Source organism: Xyrauchen texanus, chromosome 3, assembly GCF_025860055.1.
Source record: "Xyrauchen texanus isolate HMW12.3.18 chromosome 3, RBS_HiC_50CHRs, whole genome shotgun sequence".
Lineage (NCBI taxonomy): Eukaryota > Metazoa > Chordata > Actinopteri > Cypriniformes > Catostomidae > Xyrauchen > Xyrauchen texanus.
In genome coordinates, this window is record NC_068278.1 from 17,313,053 (window position 1) to 17,334,540 (window position 21,488).

The following is a 21,488-nucleotide window of genomic DNA, read 5'->3' on the forward strand; positions in this document are numbered from 1 at the left end:
CTTCACCCTCCTGCTGTCTGGCAAGAGGCACCAAAGCATTCAGGCCCTCATGGCCAGACTGTGTAACTGTAACAGATTCTTTCTTCCCCCAAGCCATCACTGGACTGACACACACACACACACACACACACACACACACACACACACACACACACACACACACACACACACACACACACACACACACACACACACACACACACACACACACACACACACACACACACACATCAGCGAGAAGAACTGATGGGGAAGTTCTGGAGTTTGAATGCTTGCGGCGGAATATCTGGACTTCTCATAGCTGGTTCAAAAATAAACAGAACAGCCGGAGATATAATGTGCTTATAGACAACACGCCCGCTGTATGGATATCCGTGAAAGGTAGGTGTAAATAGCTCGGTAATTTTGGAAATACAGATTCGAACTTCCCGGATCTAAAACTCATAAACGAAACGTTGTTAAAACACAAACGACGCCTCTTTCCAATCGTTTCATCAAAAAGAGCGGGACAAATAGCATTGATCTCTACGTGCAGACGGTTGTGAAATGAGAGCACAGGGATTGTCTACAAGTGCAAAACCGAAAAGTGATACTCAAAGATATTCAATAACTTCACTCTTACAAAGTGTAGTCACCAAAATCACTTCACACATCACTCAATCAATGTTCATTTTAATTTTGCAACTTATAAAGCGTTTCAATAATGCATATTAAAACGAGTGTATGACATGGCAAATGTAAATTATGTAATTCATTTTCATTTTCATTTTGCACCAAACGTTGCTAGAATGGTAATGTAAAATGTAAATTTAAATACAGAATGCATTGCCATTTTACATATTGCATTGTCATTTTGCATATTACATTTCAAATTGAATATTGCTACTCATATGCTTCCATACTGATGCACTCATGCAGCAAGTTCATGATTACTGGATACATTTGTAAAGATTACATCTGTTTTTTGTCTGGCACATACAACTGCATTTTATACCTCGACGATGTTATATAACTTGACGTGAAACTAATTTTACCTTATTGTGGTTAAACGCTCAATACATTGTCCCCAAAAGCCCATCTGTAAATTATAATAGACCTTTTCTCAGAACTAACTAACTAAAAGTCTTTTTTTTGTGTGAAATGTTTGCCATCTAACTCAAAATACATTAATACATTTGTTCAAGTGTCCAAATGTTTGTGGCCACTGTAGCATAAATGTCTTTATAATGTATCAATGCAAATCTAATATCTTTAGGAGGTAGTTAAAAGGGATGGTTCACCCAAAAAGGGAAATTATCTCACCCTCATGCCATCCCAGATGTGTTTGACTGTCTTTCTTCTGCTGAGAACAAATTAAGATTTTTAGAAGAATATTTCAGTTCCCTTCCGAGGGAACTCGCACTGCGTCGTTGAAAACGACTCTTTGTGGAACGCTCCATAGCGTGCGCCTCTGAAGTATGAATGAAACTATTCCAATCTTGATTGGTGTTGCGTCATGACGTAACATGTAACGGCATAACCGGATGCATAAAAGTGACGCCGGCACACACACACATTAGCTTTCGCTCTTCAGCAAGCGCTCTATGTATATTGTTTGTCTTATTTGGTGTTGTTTGTCCTATTTAAAAGAATTATGGCCACCGAACAGTTCAAGAAGTGCGTGCACCCCTGCCCTCGTTTTATTACGGGTACGGACACGCCACGATTTGTGTGTGAACTGTTTGGGGCGCAGCACGCACAGGCAGCTCTCGAGGGATCTGCCTGTGAAAGCTGTGAAGCACTACCCCTGAGAGTGCTGCGCTCGGTTGGCGTGCTTGATGAGCACGGTCAGGCTCGCGTTCCCCACGGTTCTGGTCCAGCGTCTGTTGAGGCAGCGGCGATTGAGATCGTGGGGTTCGCAGCGGATCTTGCAGATGAGAATGAGACTGCTCCGGCACTTTCTCATTCTTCGTTTGAGGATCCGAGCCTACTGTGAGTGGTGCAGAAGCCGGCGTCGCGGCTTCTTCTGCCCACGATCAGGTCCCAATGCTTCGAGCTCTCTGCTTCGAGGAAGTGGAAATGCTCAGCATTGATGTGGGCGACCGTGAGCCAAGCACGCCGGGTTTCGGCCAGGCTTATGAGGAGCTGGTTCAGGTTGTGACGCGTGCTGTGGCCAGACTTAACATTAGCTGGCCACAAAATGAGCAGAGAGCGCGCGTCGGAAGCAAATTAGGCGGCGTTTCCTGCAGCACACGTCACAACCCCAGCGCTGGGGTTTGCCGTTTTTCCGATCTCCACAAAGAGATCTCGAGATCGTGGGATAAACCACATTAGATCCCGTGTCTCCACCCCCAGTGTGGTCGATTACAGCTATGTTTTAGGGGCGCGGGATATGGGCTATGGGAAGATGCCTGGTGTGGAGGAGGCTTTGGCGGTTACCTCTCTCCTGAGTCGGCATCTTCCCTTAAAACCCGGCTGCCTAGTAAGCCCTGCAGAGATACATCTGCATTAATAAGCAGGGCTTACATGGCGGCAGGTCGGGCTTGTTCATGCCTGCACTCAATGGTGATTTTGCAGGCGTACCAGGCCGATCTCCTGAAAGATTTAGACGAGGGGAGGGCCAACTCCGAAGATATCGCGGAGTTGCGCAGAGCCGCAGATCTGTCTCTCCGGGCCACAAAAGTGGCGGCCCGCGCTATTGGCAGCTCTATGGCAGCTATGGTGACCACGGAGAGGCATCTGTGGCTAAATTTGTCGGGAATAAAAGAAAAAGACAGAGCTTTTTTGCTTGATGCCCGCTCTCGCCCTCTGGCCTGTTCGGCGACGCCGTTACATCGATCGTCGACAGGTTTCAGGAGGCGAGGAAACAATCTCGCGGCGTTCAAGCAGTTTCTCCCCGTAAATCCAAGTCTAAATCAAGTAGGGTGGGGCAAACATATCAGCCCCAGCCTTCAGTCAGCTCCTCGCACCACGCAGAGCAAAGGAGGCGTTTCCTCTAGAGCCCCTCCTCCAGGAGCTTGGCAACAGAGGAAACACTCCCAGCGAAGCCCTCCAGCCAGGGGGCCGACCTGAGGGGCGTCCTTAAGGCTAGGAGGGCTTCGGGAAAAGGTCCTAACGGGGTGGTAGAACCTCGGAGGGCTGCCCCAGCTGCAGAGCAACCGAGGTTGTTCTCGCAGCGGACCCCTCAGGAAATCGGTGTCGGTTTCCGCCCGTCTCTGGCGCCGGGCCACACCAATTTCCAGCGAACGCACACCGTGCCGTTAGCGTCAAAAGATAAAAACACACATCAATTGTGGTCACAAGAACTGTATCGACCAAATCCTGCCGGTATCCGCTTCAGGAGGTCGAGAACAATGCTTGAAAAACACCGAGACCAGCCTCGAGAGGCTGGTTCCTTAGTAGATTTTGTAGAGGCATGGAATCATCTTCCCAACATATCTGCATGGGTCCTGCATATAATAAAATCAGGGTACAGACTGCAGTTCGGGCACCGCCCCCAAATTCTCTGGGGTGGTGCAGACTACAGTGGTTCGGGGCAGGCTCAGGTGATGGAACAAGAAGTGCAATCTCTGCTGCTGAAGGAGGCCATAGAGCGTGTTCCTCATTCAGACAGGGAGTCCGGTTTTTACAGCCGGTACTTTATAGTTCCAAAAAGGATGGGGGGTTGAGGCCGATTTTAGATCTCAGAGTTTTGAACCGGTCTCTGAGGAGGTTCAGGTTCAAAATGCTTACTATTCCTGTCATCGTGAGTCAGATCAGATCCGAGGACTGGTTTGTCACGATAGATCTAAAAGACGCCTATTTTCATGTATCCATCCTTCCATGTCACAGGAGGTTCCTGAGGTTCAGCTTTGGGGCAAAGCTTACCAATATCGGGTTCTTCCGTTCGGCCTAGCACTATCTCCCGCACATTCACCAAATGTATGGATGCAGCTCTTGCTCCACTGAGACTTCAGGGCATCCGTATACTGAATTATATCGACGACTGGCTCATTCTGGCCCAGTCTCGAGAAATGGCGATTCGGCATCGAGATGTCGTTCTTGGCCACATTCGAAGTTTGGGGTTGAGACTCAACACAAAAAGAGTGTGTTACAACCATCCCAGTGCACAATGTTTCTGGGCGTTGTGTGGAACTCGGTTACGATGCAGGCACGCATGTCTCCTGCACGTATCGAGTCCCTTATGACGATGGTGGCCGGGTTAAAGCTAGGCCAGGCCATCACTGTAAAGCAATTTCAAAGACTGCTGGGCCTCATGGCAGCGGCATCCAACATTGTACCTTTGAGCCTTCTACACATGAGGCCCCTCCAGTGGTGGCTGAAAACCAAGGGGTTTTCCCCCAAGGGTAATCCATTTCAGTATAATCAGAGTAGCAGCGCAGGTGCCTTCGTTCTCTGCTAATATGGAAGAAACCTTGGTTCCTGTCCCAAGGGCCAGTGTTGGGAGCGTCATGTCGCCGGAAAACCGTTTCGACAGACGCCTCCCTCACTGGCTGAGGCGCGATCATGGACGGCAGCTTTGCCAGGGGTCTGTGGCAGGACCATCATCATTCTTGGCACATAAACTGTCTAGAGATGTTGGCTGTGTTCAGGGCTCTGAGGAGCTTCCTTCCAGACATCAAAGGTTACCATGTCCTAGTACGTTCGGACAATACATCAGTGGTAGCTTATCTGAACCGACAAGGAGGACTCAGATCGCGCCCTCTGTGCAGACTGGCGCATCAGATAATTCTTTGGTCCCAAGGGAAAATACTGTCTATCAGAGCAATATATATTCCGGGGTTCAGAATCAGGGAGCAGACATCCTGTCGAGGCAGGGGCTGAGGCCCGGGGAATGGAGACTTCATCCAGAGGTGGTGAAGTTGATGTGGGACAAATTTGGACCATCGGAAGTGGATCTATTCGGCGTCTCGAGAGCGTCCCACTGTCCACTTTGGTTCTCCCTCTCACATCCAGCCCCACTGGGGTTGGACGCCATGGTACAGGCTTGGCCGAGGCTTCGCCTGTACACATTTCCCCGATCAGCTCTGCTCCGGGAGTCCTGGAAAGGGTCCGCCAAGAGGGCATCAGTCTTCTTCTGGTTGCCCGATGTGGCCGGCCAGTATGGTTCTCAGACATAATTTCACTCCTGATAGCTCCGCCATGGCAGATTCCTCTGAGGAGGGATCTGTTGTCTCAGGCAGGGGGCAGTCTTCCACCCTCGTCCAGAGCTGTGGAAACTGTGGGTCTGGCCCCTGAGGGGGTTCAGTACCTAAATGCTGGTCTATCAGCGGGGGTGGTTGAAACCATACTTAGCTCTAGGGCTCCGTCTACTAGGAGATTATATGGCCTCAAGTGGAATGTGTTCTCCACTTGGTGTAGAGAACATGAATTAGATCCAGTTAATTGCCCGGTGGCTTCAGTTCTGGAGTTTCTTCAAGATCGTTTCTCTGCGGGTCTCTCCCTTCCACACTTAAGGTGTGCGTGGCTGCCATTTCGGCGTTCCATGCACCACTGAGTGATGGGCCTCTGGGGAGGCACCAGCTGGTCATTCGTTTTCTCCGTGGTACATGGAGGATGAGACCGGCAACCAGGTCCAGGGTTCCTGCCTGGGACCTGGCGGTGGTTCTCGAAGGGTTATCCCGGCCCCCTTGAACCCCTTCAGTCGGCTTCGCCCAAGGACCTGATGTTCAAGATGGCTTTTCTCTTAGCTATTACCTCTCTAAAGAGGGTGGGTGATCTTCAAGCCCTGGCAGTGAAGCCAGCTTGCTTGGAGTTTGCCCCTGGCGGAGTTAAAGCCATTTTGCACCCGAGACCTGGCTATGTGCCTAAGGTGCCGTCTAACACGGCACGGTCTACGGTCCTGCAGGCATTTCATCCTCCACCTCATGTGTCGGCAGAAGAAGAGAGGCTCCATTTGCTCTGCCCTGTCAGAGCTTTGAGCGTTTACCTCGAGAGGTCCTCTTCCTGGAGGAGGTCGGACCAACTGTTAGTGTGTTTTGGGTCACCTAGGAAGGGGCTCCCTGCCTCGAAACAAACCATTAGTAATTGGATTGTTCAGGCTATTATCTCGGCCTACAAGGTGCGCAATTTGCCTTCACCTTTGGCCGTAAGGGCTCATTCAACTATAGGCATGGCGTCCTCTAGGGCTCTCTTATCGGGAGTACCCCTCCAGGAGATCTGTGAGGCAGCCGGTTGGGCTACCCCGCACACTTTCATCAGGTTTTATAGTCTGCACCTCCCTAGTACGCCTGGCGCATGTGTGCTCTCGTCCTAGCTGAGTGCCTGAGTTCAGTTTCACCCTAGGGCAGGCCTTTTTCGGTGCGTGGCCTAGTGGGCATTCGTTCCCCAAAGAGTCGTTTTCAACGACGCAGTGCGAGTTCCCTCGGAGGGAGCGTCTCGGGTTATGACTATAACCCTTGTTCCCTGAGAAGGGAACGAGACACTGCGTCGTCCTGCCACGCCCCTCAAGGCCTGAGAGCGGCTTGCTTCATCGCTAGGCTAATGTGTGTGTGTGCCGGCGTCACTTTTATGCATCCGGTTATGCCGTCACATGTTACGTCATGACGCAACACCAATCAAGATTGGAATAGTTTCATTCATACTTCAGAGGCGCACGCTAAGGAGCGTTCCCCAAAGAGTCGTTTTCAACGATGCAGTGTCTCGTTCCCTTCTCAGGGAACAAGGGTTATAGTCATAACCCGAGACGTTCTGTAGGTGCATACAATGCAAGTGAATTGTGACCAGAACTTTGAAGCTCCAAAAACCACATAAAGGCATCATAAAAGTAATCCAAACGAATCATGTGGTCTTTAAAAGCGATATGATAAGTGTGGGTGAGAAACAGATCAATATTTAAGTCTATTTTATCATATGGGATGACATGATGTTGAGTAAATTATGAGAGAATTTTCATTTTTGGGTCTATTTTAAAATGTTTTAAAATGTAAAAAATCTGTTTAAGAAATAAATAGCAACCTAATTTGAATCTATATCACATGTGAACCATAAAACCTAAAGATTAAAATGTTTTGTCTGGAGTGAACAGTGTCCCTGAGTCCTCACTCCTGCAAGTACATGATTTCCTGCTGGGCTGTCAGGAGAAATTTCCTTCAACTTGTCCAGAATACCTTAATTAATCTTAATGAGTGGTATTCCTTGTTGAAATGGTATTAAATAATTTATAAAATAGCAAATTAACAACATTTAGTGTGTACAATCAGCCAAATAACTAGCAACTTTTTAAAAGTTACATTTAAAATGATGGTTAAAATAGCGGAACATTTTCGGTAGTCCAGCACTGACATCTCTTGCATGATTGTTAGTGGATTAATATAATTTAAGAGCTTCCTGCTGGGTGCACTTGTCTATCACTCTGTATTGCCAAACACATAATCATCTCTAGCTGTGCCCCCAGGAAGAGACTTCAGATGGAAACCTTCTGGCTACAGGACCTGTACCTCACCAAGGGCCCGTCAACAAAGAAACCGGGCAGAGAAAGAACCAGGCTTACAGACAGCAGAGAGAGGAGATCTTCTGCGAGATACATCAGATCTGTCAGGGACAAAAGGGCATTAGCAACTAGCCAACAGGCAAAGTAAAGAGCCTCTGTGTCTTTGAGGCTTGTGAGCCAGAGTGGAACATTTCTGTTTAATGCAGCATGACCAAAATAACCACGCACTGTTTAGCTTTGATATATCAGACCAATGAAATAATACGTGATCCATATATGGTATTATTGTCATGTTAACAATAATGAATAGCTAACTTTCTGCACATACACCTCTAATCTAGATATCTGCTAAATTAATACATGTAAATGTAATTAATGTTAAGAGTCACTATCTGCTAAATTAATACATGTAAATGTAATTAATGTTAAGAGTCACTATGTAAAAATAAACAAATTGCATGGATGATGGAGGTGATGGTTAATTTGCTCTCATACAAACTAGAATCCTTTTTAGAATCATAAAATCTCATCTCACTCATTCAATGTGTCATATTGAATATCAATTAGACACACATTGTGTTCTTTTATTCATGCTGTTACTGCTTCCTGTGATTTCTGCAGTGTCAGTGCTGGTAGGCCAAATGAGAGGGAATTGGGCAACGCTGTGAGCAAGAGTACATCTGCACAGGTTAAAGTGGCTGCAGTGGTCAGATCCACAGCTAGTAACAATACAGAAATTGCTCCCAAGAAAAGGAAGAAGATTCACCCTTCTAGTATCAGAGGAAAGAGTAAGAGATTCATTTTTATGCAAGCATTGGTTACTCACACAATAATGACACATGCAATATTTTTGTTGGTGTTTCCCAGACCATTCTGGCGGAGATAGGTGAACATTTATTACAGGAATGATTTAAATTTTCAGCCACTAGATGGCAGTGTTGGAATTCTCAGAGCATGATGATGAAATGCTGGCTTACTGAATGTGGTGCAGGATACACTGGCTACTGTCTACTATTGTTTTACAGCAGACATTTTTGTGCGATAACCGTTTTCAACAATAGTATGCTGCCTACATTTTTGTTACATGACCTCAGTGTGACTAGTTATGAATTTGCACTTTTAATTCAATTTTTGTGTTAAAAATATAAATAAATATATAAATAATAATTTAAATAATATATAAAATATAATCTAAAATATATAGCTGATCAAATAATTAATCAAATTAGAGATGTTAAAAGTTGTATCGAAAAACTAGTAAAATCACTACTGTAATTACTTCCATGAGCACTTGACCAAAAATAAATAAAAAAAATTATACATATAATATATATAAATATATATATATACTTTGTATACTACTGTTCAAAAGTTTGGGGTCAATTGACTGAAATGTTTCTTCATGATCTGAAGGCGTATGTTTAAATGTTTGAAATGAGTTTTGTATAAATATAATTGTGCCACCATATTAATTTATTTCATTACAAAACTAAGTTTTTGAAATTGTTGAATTGGACCAAATAATAAAGAAAGGCAGCCAATAAGTGCCCAAAATAGATGGGAACTTCTTCAATACTGTTTAGAAATCATCCCAGGGTGATACCTCAAGAAGTTGATTGAGAAAATGTCAAGAGTTCATGTCTGCAAATTCTAGGCAAAGGGTGACAACTTTGAAGATGCTAAAATATAACACAGTTTTGATTTATTATGGATTTTGTTTAGTCACAACATAATTCTCATAGTTCCATTTATGTTATTCCGTAGTTGTGATGACTTTATTATTATTATTATAAAATAAAAATAAAATAAAGAATGAGCACGTGACTGTAAACCTTTGAATGGTAGTGTATATACAGCCGTGGCCAAAAGTATTGGCAGTGACATAAATGTTGTGTTTTGCAAAGTTTGCTGCATCAGTATTTGTAGATTCTTTATTCACATGTTTCTATGGTATACTGGAAAACAATGATAAGAGTTTCATAAGTTTTAAAGACTTTATTGTCAAAAACATTAAATATATGCAAAGAGTCAATATTTACAGTGTTGACCTTTGTTCTTCATAACCTCTGCAATTCGCTCTGGCATGCTGGATATCAGCTTCTGGGCCAAATCCTGACTGATGGCGATCCATTCTTGCCTTATTAGTGCTCGGAGTTGATCAAAATGTGTGGGCTTCTGTTTGTCTTCTCGCCTTTTGAGGACTGACCACAGGTTCTCTATGGGATTAAGATCCGGGGAGTTGCCTGGCCACGGATCTAAAATTTCAATGTAATGATCTCTGAGCCACTTCATTATCACTCTTGCCTTGTGACATGGTGCTCCATCATGCTGGAAAATGCACGGATCATCACCAAATTGCTCCTGGATCGTTGGGAGAAGTTGCTCTTGTAGGACGTTTTGATACCGTTCTTTATTCATGGCAGTGATTTTGGGCAGAATTGTGAGAGGGCCCACTCCCTTGGATGAAAAGCAACCCCACACATGGTTGGTCTCGGGATGCTTCACTATTGGCACGACACAGGACTCATGGTGGCGTTCACCTTTTCTTCTGCGGACTATTGATTTTCCAGATGTCCCAAACAGTCGGAAGGGGGCTTCATCAGAGAAAATATCTTTGCACCAGTCTTCTGCTGTCCAATCCTTGTACTTCCTGCAGAATTTCAGTCTGACCTTGATGTTTTTCTTGGAGAGATGTGGCTTCTTTGCTGCCCTTCTTGACACAGGCCATTGTCCAAAATTCTTCACCTCACTGTGCGTGCAGATGCACTCACTCCAACCTGCTACCAATATTGAGCAAGCTTTAAACTGGTGGTGACAAGATTCCGTAGCTGACTCCTCAGGAGGAGAAGTCCTGGCGCTTGCTGGACACTCTGGGACGTCCTGAAGCCTTCTTCACTGCAGTTGAACCTCTCTCCTTGAAGTTCTTGATTATTCGGTAAATGGTTCTTTCAGGTGCAATATTCTTTGCAGCAATTTCCTTGCATGTGAGGCCATTTTGATGTGAAGCGATGATGGCTGCATGTCTTTCTTTAGAGCTAACCTTTTCGAACAAGAACACAATGATTGGAAGCACTTCTTACCTCCAATTATAGCAATCAGTCTGCTCTTATAATGCAATCAGAATGATAGTGATTTCACCTGACTAGTACTCGTTCACACTTTCCCAGGTGCTGCTGATGTGTTTAGTGTAATGATGTTAGCTGGTCATTTTGTGTCAGGGCCAAAAAACAGTGAAATTAGTTTTTTGTGATAAAGTAAATGTTTTTGGCCAATGAAGCTTTTCACACTGATCACTTATTTATATATTCTTGTTGCACTCTAATCTGTCTTGGATACTTATATTCTGATGCAATTTAAACTTTGTAAATACAGCACTATTCATACTACTGTCTCCTTAAGATGAATCGCTTATGATGTATTATTCCTCTTTTGTAAGTCACTTTGAATAAAAGCATCTGCCGATTGAATAAATGTAAATATTGTAATAATATAAGTTAAGCTCAATCTACAGCATTTGTGGCATAATATGGATTGCCACAATTATTTATTTAGTCTCGTCCCTCTTTTTCTTTAAAAAAAGCAAAAATCATGGTTACTGTTACATTAAAATACTCACTGTTTCAAACGTATAGCCACAAGACATAAACAATATGCGTGTAACTAATTTGACATTTTACACAATCACTTACTATCATTTTCTGTGTAAAGTTATAGCCAATTTTACAACTTTGTTGCCATGATGTTGCAATGTCAACAAACCCTAAAATGACTGTAAAGTTGATTATTTAAACAACTTTACAGCTCAAATAAGAATCATTATTACACAAAAGAATTAATGTAAGTGCTTTTATAAAATTACAAGCTTCACTTTTCTGTCTTTAAACCCTCTAAAAATGGTTCCCATTCACTTCCATTGTAAGTGCCTCACTTAACCCAGATTTTCACTTTTTTTTTTAAAGAATATTTTTTTTGTGGTAATCAATATTACACCACAAATGCTGTCGATTGAGCTTAACTTGTATTGAACCTGGAATACTCCTTTAGGCCCTTACTGCTAAACTCAGCAATCCTACATTTGGTTATAACATTGCAAAGCTTTAGTGAAAAGCTCAACACTATACAAATGACAATGCATCACCCTTTAAATTTTTTTTTTTGTATATAATTTAAATGAATAAAGCATTCTTTTGCATGATCTTGTTATGCACGGATCCCTATTTCTGTACATTCTGCTCAAATAATTTGTGCTCTCTGAAACAACAGTCAGTAATTGCTACAATGGTCATTGACAGATGTTGTAAATGCCTCCTGACAATAGCAGAACAATTGTATATTTGTAGAAAGAAAGCTAAAATCTGGGGTTATGGTGTCCCATCTCAATGATCTCACAAATGTTAAGCTTTATGCTTTTTTAATTAATTTGACAGCATTACTGCATGCTCCGCTGCCAGCTGTTTATTGTTGTTTTTGTCTGTCTGGATGTGTTGCATGCATTTTCCATGGCTTCTGTTTCCCAAAGGAAGCTATGAAATGCTTTATGCAGTCAACATGGTTTTGCTCTTGCTGAGGGATGCATACCATCCACAGCCACACAAGGGATAATTCAATTTTGAGTTATTTTGAGTCCAGCTAGCATGGTTACACAGCAGCACCATTTGTTCATCAGTAGAATCTGACAATCTGGATTTAACAACTGGAGATGGATAGTCAGATCTAGGAATTAATGAGCCAATGACTCATTTAATTTCCTGCATGGTGTGTCAATGAATGACTCGTAGAGATTAAAGTCCTTTAACGGACAAGAAAAAGACTTTCCCTTAAGGCTGCTTTTAGAGCAATTATATGTATTTGGGGAATTGATACTTTAATATGTTATATGTTTAATATTTTTTAATACATGTTTTGTAAGAAAGGAGAGGGGTAGTCCAAGGTGTTTGTGACCATTTACTGATCTCAAATAAGCACAAAAGAGCAACCTCAGCCAAAGGCTTTGTTTATTATTATACAGCAGGTGGACTTGGCCTTCCTCCCCCACATGGCACACCCCCTTTCTCTCCATTCAGTGCTGCCCTCTGACCAATCACAGCTCTTTCTGTCTTATCAGCTATTCAAAATGAAAGGCGGTTGAAATGTATGCCTGTTTTCTCTTGCTGTGCTTTATTCTCTAGTTGCAACATATGCATAGTGGCGGTTAAGTTCATGAATAGCTGTGAGGCATCAAATTTGAAATAATTTTCCAGTTTTTTGAAAATTAATGTGTGATGCATACAATTACAGGCATTTAAAAAAAAATTGGCTGCTGTTTTTATTATGATATGGACTGTAAGAGGGCAAAGAGAGAGACACTGGGCTGTTTAAGCCAATGGCAGAGATCGTCCTTTATTTTACAAACTCATGGTGAGTCTTACTGGCTCAAGTCTTTATTGACTCATTGTGTTTAAGTGATACATGCTTAAATATTCTTTATAATCAATAACATTTTTGTGTCTGCTATTTGTTGTCAAATCCTGAGGCAAATACTTTAACATTTGCTTGTTTGGCTGCAATATCAATATCGTTATGGCACAAGATGACCTGTTTGTGACAGGCTTTGCTGATGTTTTGGAGGAAATATATGTGTAACACCAGCAGGTGTGTCAGGCTTTGAGTACACATTTTTTTTCTTTTAAGAGATGCTCTTATAATTTGCACTCTTCTTGCTGGAATGAGCTTTATTTTACACTAAATACTGGGAAAACATTTTTGGTCAGGCAAATTTACAATATAAAGTCCAATTCCTTATACGTCCAAGATGCTTAACATGTAAGGAAATAGTTTTTAGCCTTTTACATTTTTTTTTTTTTTTACATTTATTTATTTTACCTTGGTTAAACTGATATTATGGAAATCAAGGAAATTAATATTATGAAAATGCTTAGCTTTGCTTTTTGTGAATGCAATTTCTATGCAATTATTTCAGTCATAGAAATGTATTGGAACCATATATATAATTTGTTTTTGTATCTTGTGTACACAGGTCAACTGAAACTGATAGTTACTCCTGGCAATGGGGTGTTCTATGTTCAAAGTAAGCATTATTACATGTCTGTGAACCGTTTTTGTACTTTGTACTTTTGAAGTTTAACAGTTTCTTTGGTCTAAATGAAGCTCTTCTCATGCATCAATATAAAATTGTATTTAATAGGTTCTGCTTGCAATGATTTCATACAGGAAACCTTTATACTTACATTTCTTAACAACAATCTGAATTTCTTACACTATAAAGCATTTTGTAAGGTAACTTAAACCTAAACATGTAAACGAAATTCAATAAAGTTATGAATGAATCAACCTGATTTTATTGGATTGTACCAACAAATATTTAAAGATTAGATCAAGTAAAAATGCACATATACAAAGACGTATTTGTCATTGTTGTGCCTTTAGTTGTTGTTGTTGGTGCTTTTTGTTTTTTAACAAAGCCTCACAAATTTCAATGTTCAGTTTCCATCATGTGTGATCTGTGCAAATGACAATAAAAGACATGACTTACATCCACCTTTAAACTGCAGGCAGTATCTTTCACTAATGTTGTGATATACTGATATCTTCCACAGTTTTGGAAGCCAGGGGGCTAATGGGAAGAGAGTACAGGCCGTGTGACTCATATGTCAAGGTGGGTACACATTCGATAAGCAGTGTGTTTTTATGACTCTGCAGGCAATATTTTGGATGGCACATAAGCTCATGTGTCTTTGATGGAGCCTAACAAAATGACTCACAGTATATGTTTATTTCTTTGCTGCATAGGATAGAACTAAACAAACTGGCTTTATTCAAGTCAAAAATATTATTTAAATGTGCACTCAATATTTCTTTCCTCATTTAAAAAGCTTTACTCCTAAAGAAATACATTTTAATTTTTAAACATGTATAAAACCATGACAATTTACAGCCATATCAGTAACCTTATGAAAGCTGTTTGATTCTACATGGAGAGGGTCCCCCTCATGGGTGCTGTCATGTTTTAATCACACAACCATCCGAATACTACTCGCTTAATCTCGGTCCTGTTATTTGACACTTTCACTCATAGTTTTAATTAATCATGGCTGACTGTGTATAGTGAATTTCTACAGTGGCATCTGAAACTGAAAACTATTGATTTTAAATGGTGCTGCACCCTAGCTGCTCAGTGTCAGTGTAAGTCCAAGAAGACAAAAACAAAAATGTTACTGAGTGCACCTTTTAATATGACTAAATCAACCTGAAAATATTACATTACACATTACACACGTAATTTTAATGGTTAGTAGAAATAAGGAGCTATTTCCTAATGATCTAACCCATAAAATTATTTTTGTTGATAAAACCTAATGTGATGATTCAGTGGTTAAATAATATTTTTTACTTGAATAAAACAAGTTACTTTAGATCTGTAATGACTTGAGGAAGCAGACAAGGGGTTGGATCCAAGCGCGGTTTATTTGTAAACAATAATCAGGAAAACACAGGAACAAAGGAAGAGACCACGATGGGCAAACTAAACTCAAACACAAAATGAAACACAGGAGCAAAGAAAAGTCCACAATGGGAAAATCAAACTAAAAAAACGAAATGACACATGGCTGGGAGAACAAACACGAAGGGCAGGTAACAAGGGCTAAGGCATGACAAGAAACCATACACGATATATAACCATACAACGAACGACAAGGGAAAAGGAAAACAACAGGGTTTAAATACACAAAGACACAATAAAGACTAAACGAGACACAGGTGAGAACAATGATGAGTGCTGGCAGAGATGAGTGCCGGGGATAGTGGGAAATGTAGTTTTTTACACGGACAGTGAGACTCAGGGCGGACAACAGGGAAAACGTGACATGGAACAGATCGGTGACGGGTGAAATGGGAAACACGGAGCAGACCACACGGAAACATGACATAAACGTGATGGGTGAAACAGAGAACCTAGGGTAGACAACACAGGAACGTGACAAGATCCTACCACATGAAGCACATTTTTACCAAATGTATCCTCTTTTAACAGACAAATTTGGTTCATAATTTAAAATTACTATGTAATCTCAACACAACTACTTTGTGTAGAAAGAACATCTTAATTAATTGGCTTTATTGAAGTAAAAAAAAACAACTCCATGTATCGTAAGAAATATTTTAGGTAGCCTAAAATTGTGCTTTATGTGGTAATATTTAAATGAACTGGCTTTATTCAACAAAAGTAATTTTGAAAGATAAAAAATTATAAAATTGCACCTTAAGGTAACAACTGCATGTAACCAAGTTGTTAAAGAGTAGAAGGCAAAGTAGGGGAGAGAAAGCGGCAATGGAATCAGAACATGACACAGACCGAATTCGAAACTGGGTCTCCATGAGCCAAAAGCTTTCATTTGTCATGAGCATGTGCACAACCCAGTGGACCACAGCTCAGACACAATATTTAAATAGAGAAATAATGATAACTGTCCTGGTCACAGTTGGTGATGATGGGATATTATTTTTGTCATTATTTGTCACATAATTCTCTTTGGAGGTCTGCCCTTCAAATGAACCCATGTTCATGTAATCTCGGGCAGGTTTCAGGCATGAGAAAGCATCAGTTTTGTTGGCAGCTGTCCACTTGTATTCAGATACAAGTGTTGATTGATGTTCCCTCCGTATATGATGAAGATGTCCACTAGCAATGTTAAACTAATGAACTTGATAGTAACCGCTAACACGTGTTTTTTTATATTGCAGATAGCCATTGCTCCAGATGTTGACCACAGCAAGCGATGCAAAACCAGGACAGTTCTAGACAGCAAGAGTCCTGTTTTCAATGAGACTTTCATGTTGTAAGTGATTATCTTGTAGTTATATTTTTAAGCTAACAATGTTTGATGTTCAAACTGAACACTTTGTGTTCTGGGATTTAAAATGAGGAAGTAGAGGAGTTTCTTATAATCTTATAGTTGAATAATTTATGTTAAACATTACGTGCTTCCTAACCCCTTGCTTGACAGGCTCTATATCTCACTCAGTCATTCCTTTGAGAATCAACTTTAGGCTTGGGTCTGCTGCTTCTCTTTTGTTGAATAAAGGCAAACCTCTTTTAAGACTTTTGAAGTCTTTGGAGGAGATGGCCATTGTGTTGTTGGATAAAGCTGGACATTGATGGATGAGCTTTTCAAGTGTTGCCCTTATGTTCCAGAAATGTGGATGAGGATGATCATAAGAAGAGGTTTTTGGTGACAGTGTGGAATCGCAATCGGACATCCAGGTAAAACTTTATTTTCTTTCATTGATCTAACCCTTAAAATGAATTTTGATGGTATAACCTAATGCATTCAGTTTGATTTAATGATGTTAAATAATATTTTTGACTTGAATCAGACCAGTTGATTTAGATGTTACCAAAAGGTAAAATATTTTCAGGTGTACAATAATACAATTATTGCTGAACCATAAGACACTCACAGTGCTACAAACCATATAAAAAACAATATGTTATCGGCAGGATTTTCTATACCAGCTGTGTCCCTGGGCAGAGAACATGATGATATTTAGAGTAACCAATATGAATATCACCAATACAAAGTTATCAGGAGTTCAAAAATTCCCTGTCTGCTGTGGTGTTTTTGTATATTAGAGTGTTTGATTCTGCCCACAGGCGCAGTGATTTCCTGGGCTGTATGAGCTTTGGCGTCCACACTCTCATCACCTTATCTAAGGTAAATATCCCACTGTCAATGTACTTTTTAATGTTTACTCACTCACTTAACATTTATCCATACTGCTTCACCCACAGCATTTGGAAAATGGTTTGGACTATATTTATGGTAAAACTTTACAATGAAGTATACGTTAACATTAGTTCAGTGTTTCCCAACCACTGTGCCACGGCACGCATCTGCTTTGTGTGGTGTCTCTGTAGTTCATCTGTTCTCTTCATAAATAAATAAATGCATAATCTGCTATATCGTCCTGTAAATTCATGATTAAAAATTAAAATGTGAACGAAAATAAAAGCTAAATGTATTAAATGTCTTATTATCATTAAAATATGAAAATTAAAATGACGGGTAATAATATATTATGACAGAATGAGAAAGTCTAATGCAAGCATGTGACTTTTTTTCATAGACGAATTTCAAACATTGCAAGTAAACACGCTACTAAGATGGATAGAAAACATGGACAAGTTCTTGAAAAGGAAAAATATTGATGATGGTTAGCCTATGTGGGATAGTGGTTTGCCATAGGATTTTTTAGACATAAAAAGTGTGCCGTGGCAGAAAAAAGGTTGGGACACACTGCATTAGTTATTACGTGGTGCTGGAACACTTGATTCTGATTGGTCAATTGCCCCGTCCAGCAGTCTGATATTTCAGAATAATATCCACATATCCAGGAATTACTGGACCGGTCATCCGGGTATTGCTATCTTGTATCACCGTGATATTTACAAGTAAATTATTTCAACTCATATCAATGTTTCAAGCACATTTGTTTTATTTATTAATTTAGCAAGTCTTGTAATAAGTAATGAGCAATCAGACTGGCAGCAGTGTAATGTAGCAAATCTTTAATGTTGTGGAAAAAATGTGATCTCAGTGATTTCGAGTGTGGCATGATTGTTGGTGCCAGACATGCTGGTTTGACTATTTCTGTAACTGCTGACTATTTTCATGCACAACTTTCTCTAGAGTGTAGAGAATGTTGCAAAAAACAAAAACAAATAACCCAGTGAGATTCTGAGTACCACTACTGTCAGCTTAGAACAGGAAACTGAGGCTGCAGTGGGTACAGGCTCACCAAACTGGACAGTAGGTGATTGGAAAACCATTGCCTTGTCTGACACATCTGGATTTCTGCTGAAGTACACAAATTATGCAGCCTCAGTTTTCTGTTCTAGGCTGACAGAAGTGGAACCAAACAGAACCATTCTGAGATGATATTCTGCTCACTACAATTGTACAGAGGGGTTATCTGAGTTACAATAACCTTCTGAAAGTTTGAACCAGTCTGGCCATTCTCCGTTGACCTCATCAACATGGCACTTCTGTACGCAGAACTACCGCACACTGGATGTTTTTTGTTTTTGGCACCATTTGAAGTAAATTCTAGGGACTGTTGCACATGAAAATCCCAGGAGATCAGCAGTTACAGAAATACTCAAACCAGCCACGGTCAAAATGACTGATATCACTTTTTTCCCCATTCTGATGGTTGACGTGAACACTAACTGAAGCTTCTGACCCATATCTGCATGATTTTATATATTACACTGCTGCCACATGATTATCAAATTAGATAATCGTATGAATAAGTAGGTGTACCTAAATAAACCTAATAAAGTGGCCGTTGAGTATATATGCATATGAAAGAATTGTAGATTATAATAATTATATACAGTAGATAAAGACGTAACAAAGTTTCCAGGTTATAAATAATGCATGGAAAAGAATTACAAAAGCAATAATAATGTGTAATCATGAGAAGCTCCATATGATAATTACATATAAAGTACATGTGAAGTTAATTATGCGCATAGTTAAGTATATGTAAGAAATTAGTATTACACAGTACATATGTAACATAATTACCCTTTAATTACTTAATTGTCTAATTTTATATTAATTACACTGTAACATGAAAACTGTAATGTAAAACGTGATTGGAAATGAAAGCAAAAAGTGTATTGAATATTAGGCATTTGACTGCCAATTGCAACAACATCTTTTTAAACAAAAAGGTGTTTTCATTGTAAGACCACTTTGTCTCACTATAGGCTCATTTTAAGGAAGATATCATTTCTTGTTTTTAAAGCTATTCTCTTCATTTTATTATCCACTTGTCTGTGAATTTCTTCCACACCATCATCTAATCTTACAGTGGGGGAAGTTGCAGTTGGACTGCTTATTGAGGCTTGAAAAATGACCTACAATTACCTAGAGCACACTGCAAACATACTGGCATACTGCCTTTATTTTGCATGCTTGCCTGGAAAAGAGTGAAATATCGCATCTGATGTCCTTGTTCCTTTGCATTTTGTCCTGATGTCAAAAGCAGGAGTGCTATGCACATGCATTATCAAATAAGACACTAAAACATTTCTCGGAGGGTGATCATTTTTGAAAAATTAGATTTAGGCCGATGGATGGTTTTATATAACACACTACCATCTGGATGAGCAGGAGAGAAACGGGGCATCGGGTGCTGACCCGCAAAGGTCTCAAAAACATGCACGCATTCACGCTGCTATGAGCTGCGAACAACCACAGGTTCTGTCCCTATGAGGGATGCATGAACAAGTCAACAGATATTGGGATTGTGAAAAACCTTGCAAGAAAAGAGCAGCTTTTTCCCATGACTGCCGCTTGCAGTCTTTTCCTCTTTCTGTCTGACTGTTTTTCTCACATTGTATACTGACAGGAGATCAAAGGTTGGTATTATCTCCTGGGAGAAGAGTTGGGCAGGAGCAAACATCTGAAAGTGGCCTCACGTCGCATCAGACCGACCGCTGGTGAGATTCAATGCTGTTTTCTATCTCTCTCTCTCTTGTCTTGCTCTCTTTCTTATTCTGTTTTTTCTTAGTTCGTGTCGTTACAAGGCCATATGACATTATTCCTTCCGAGGTACACAAAAGGAGATATTTAGAAGAATTCCAAGCTGCTCTTTTCCACTCCATGAAAGTGAATGGGGACCAATGTTAGCTGTAGTCATCATTCACTTTTATTGTATGGAAATGAGCAGCATTGGACATTCTGCTAGATTGTTCTTTTTGTGTTCCACAAAAATAAAATGCAAATAAAAAAGGCGTATGGGTTTGCAACTACATGAGGGTGAGAACATGATGACAAATTAATTAAATTATTTTTTTTCCCTCAGCAATATAAGACTGGGTGTTCATAGATATGTTTGTTGATTTTTTTCTTACAATAATAAACAAAAGTAAGATGGTCCATTGCTTTTTTTAAGGTATATTTCATACATAAATGACAATTCTGTCATTATTTACTCTTAAAACCTGTATGACTTTCCTTGTTCCTTGGAGCACATAATATTTTATTTATAGTAGAATGTCCAAGCTGCTATTTTTCATACAAGTGAAGTGAATGGTGACTACGTCTGTCAAGATTTTCAAAGTAATATTTTAAGTGAAAAAAAAAACAACTTAAATTTCAGTTTGTTCCTCACAGGAACTATTATATGTCATCTAAAGACTTGGAAAGAGTCGTTTGGACTACTTTTTTGTCCAATTTTGTAGCTTGACAGCCCCTAGTCACCATCCATTTTCATTGTATGGAAGAGAGAAGCTCAGACATTCTGCAAAACTTAAAAATAAAGACATTCAGGTTTGGATTAACATGAGGGTGTGTAAATGATGACAGAATTTTCATTTATTGGTGAACTAACCCTTTAAGTCCACGAAAGTTATTTTGTATCCGACCAGGTGCTCTGAATGGAATTGAATGTATTTTCTTACTCAGAAAATGCTATGTTAAATGAACAAGCATTGCCTTTTATAGAGGACTTGGTGTTGAAACGTACAGCATCCCTGCAGAGAGAAGTAACAAAGATCTGGGGGCCAGGGGCTGGCTTACTGTGATGAGCTGTCGGAGTGAGATGAGAATTAAAAGGCTAAAGCGTCATGCCGTGTCTAAGTCAGTTTAAATCCACTTTAGAGATCTTCTCTCCCTCCCAATGCATTTTCTTATTATGACTTTTACCAAGAAACTTTTGAAATATTAGGACAGATCTGAATGTGCATTTCGTTCAATGTATGTAAGTGATCATCTTAATTCCAACACAACAGGAAGGATTTTGCTCCTGGGATGTGGATGGAAGGACACGTGTGCCATCTGAGAAATTCAGCCGAGATTAAGTTTGATTAGAGAGAGAGAAATTGAGGAATGAAGGAGAGAGAGAGAGTTCTTGAGTCAAGGCACTGTGCTGACTTTAAGAGCGAGAGCCAGCTGTATTGTATCTCTCTTGAATGCTGTTTCCACGAAGAATGTTTTAAAAGACATTGTTTCTTGGGAGTGTAATCTCTATGGTTACAAAGTAGGGGAGCCTGTCGCTGGTTGTTAGG

The 21,488-nt window shown here is 40.4% G+C and overlaps 2 protein-coding genes across 2 annotated transcripts in view; both read left to right on the forward strand.

Annotated features, from left to right (window-relative positions):
• The first annotated feature begins 237 nt into the window (after positions 1-237).
• LOC127624291 (regulator of G-protein signaling 3-like) lies at positions 238-21,281 on the forward strand. Its single transcript, XM_052099055.1, has 11 exons — positions 238-381; positions 7,376-7,555; positions 8,033-8,199; positions 13,428-13,478; positions 14,008-14,066; positions 16,154-16,248; positions 16,605-16,673; positions 17,064-17,124; positions 19,829-19,919; positions 19,991-20,031; positions 21,213-21,281. The coding sequence occupies exons 1-11, from the start codon at positions 365-367 to the stop codon at positions 21,279-21,281; spliced, it is 900 nt and encodes a 299-aa protein (XP_051955015.1). The 5' UTR covers positions 238-364.
• LOC127625311 (regulator of G-protein signaling 3-like) overlaps positions 19,841-21,488 on the forward strand; it is a 31,544-nt gene continuing 29,896 nt past the window's right edge. The window contains exon 1 of the mRNA XM_052100546.1: positions 19,841-19,919. The gene's annotated coding sequence lies outside the window, so the exon portion shown is untranslated. The remainder of the gene's footprint in view (positions 19,920-21,488) is intronic.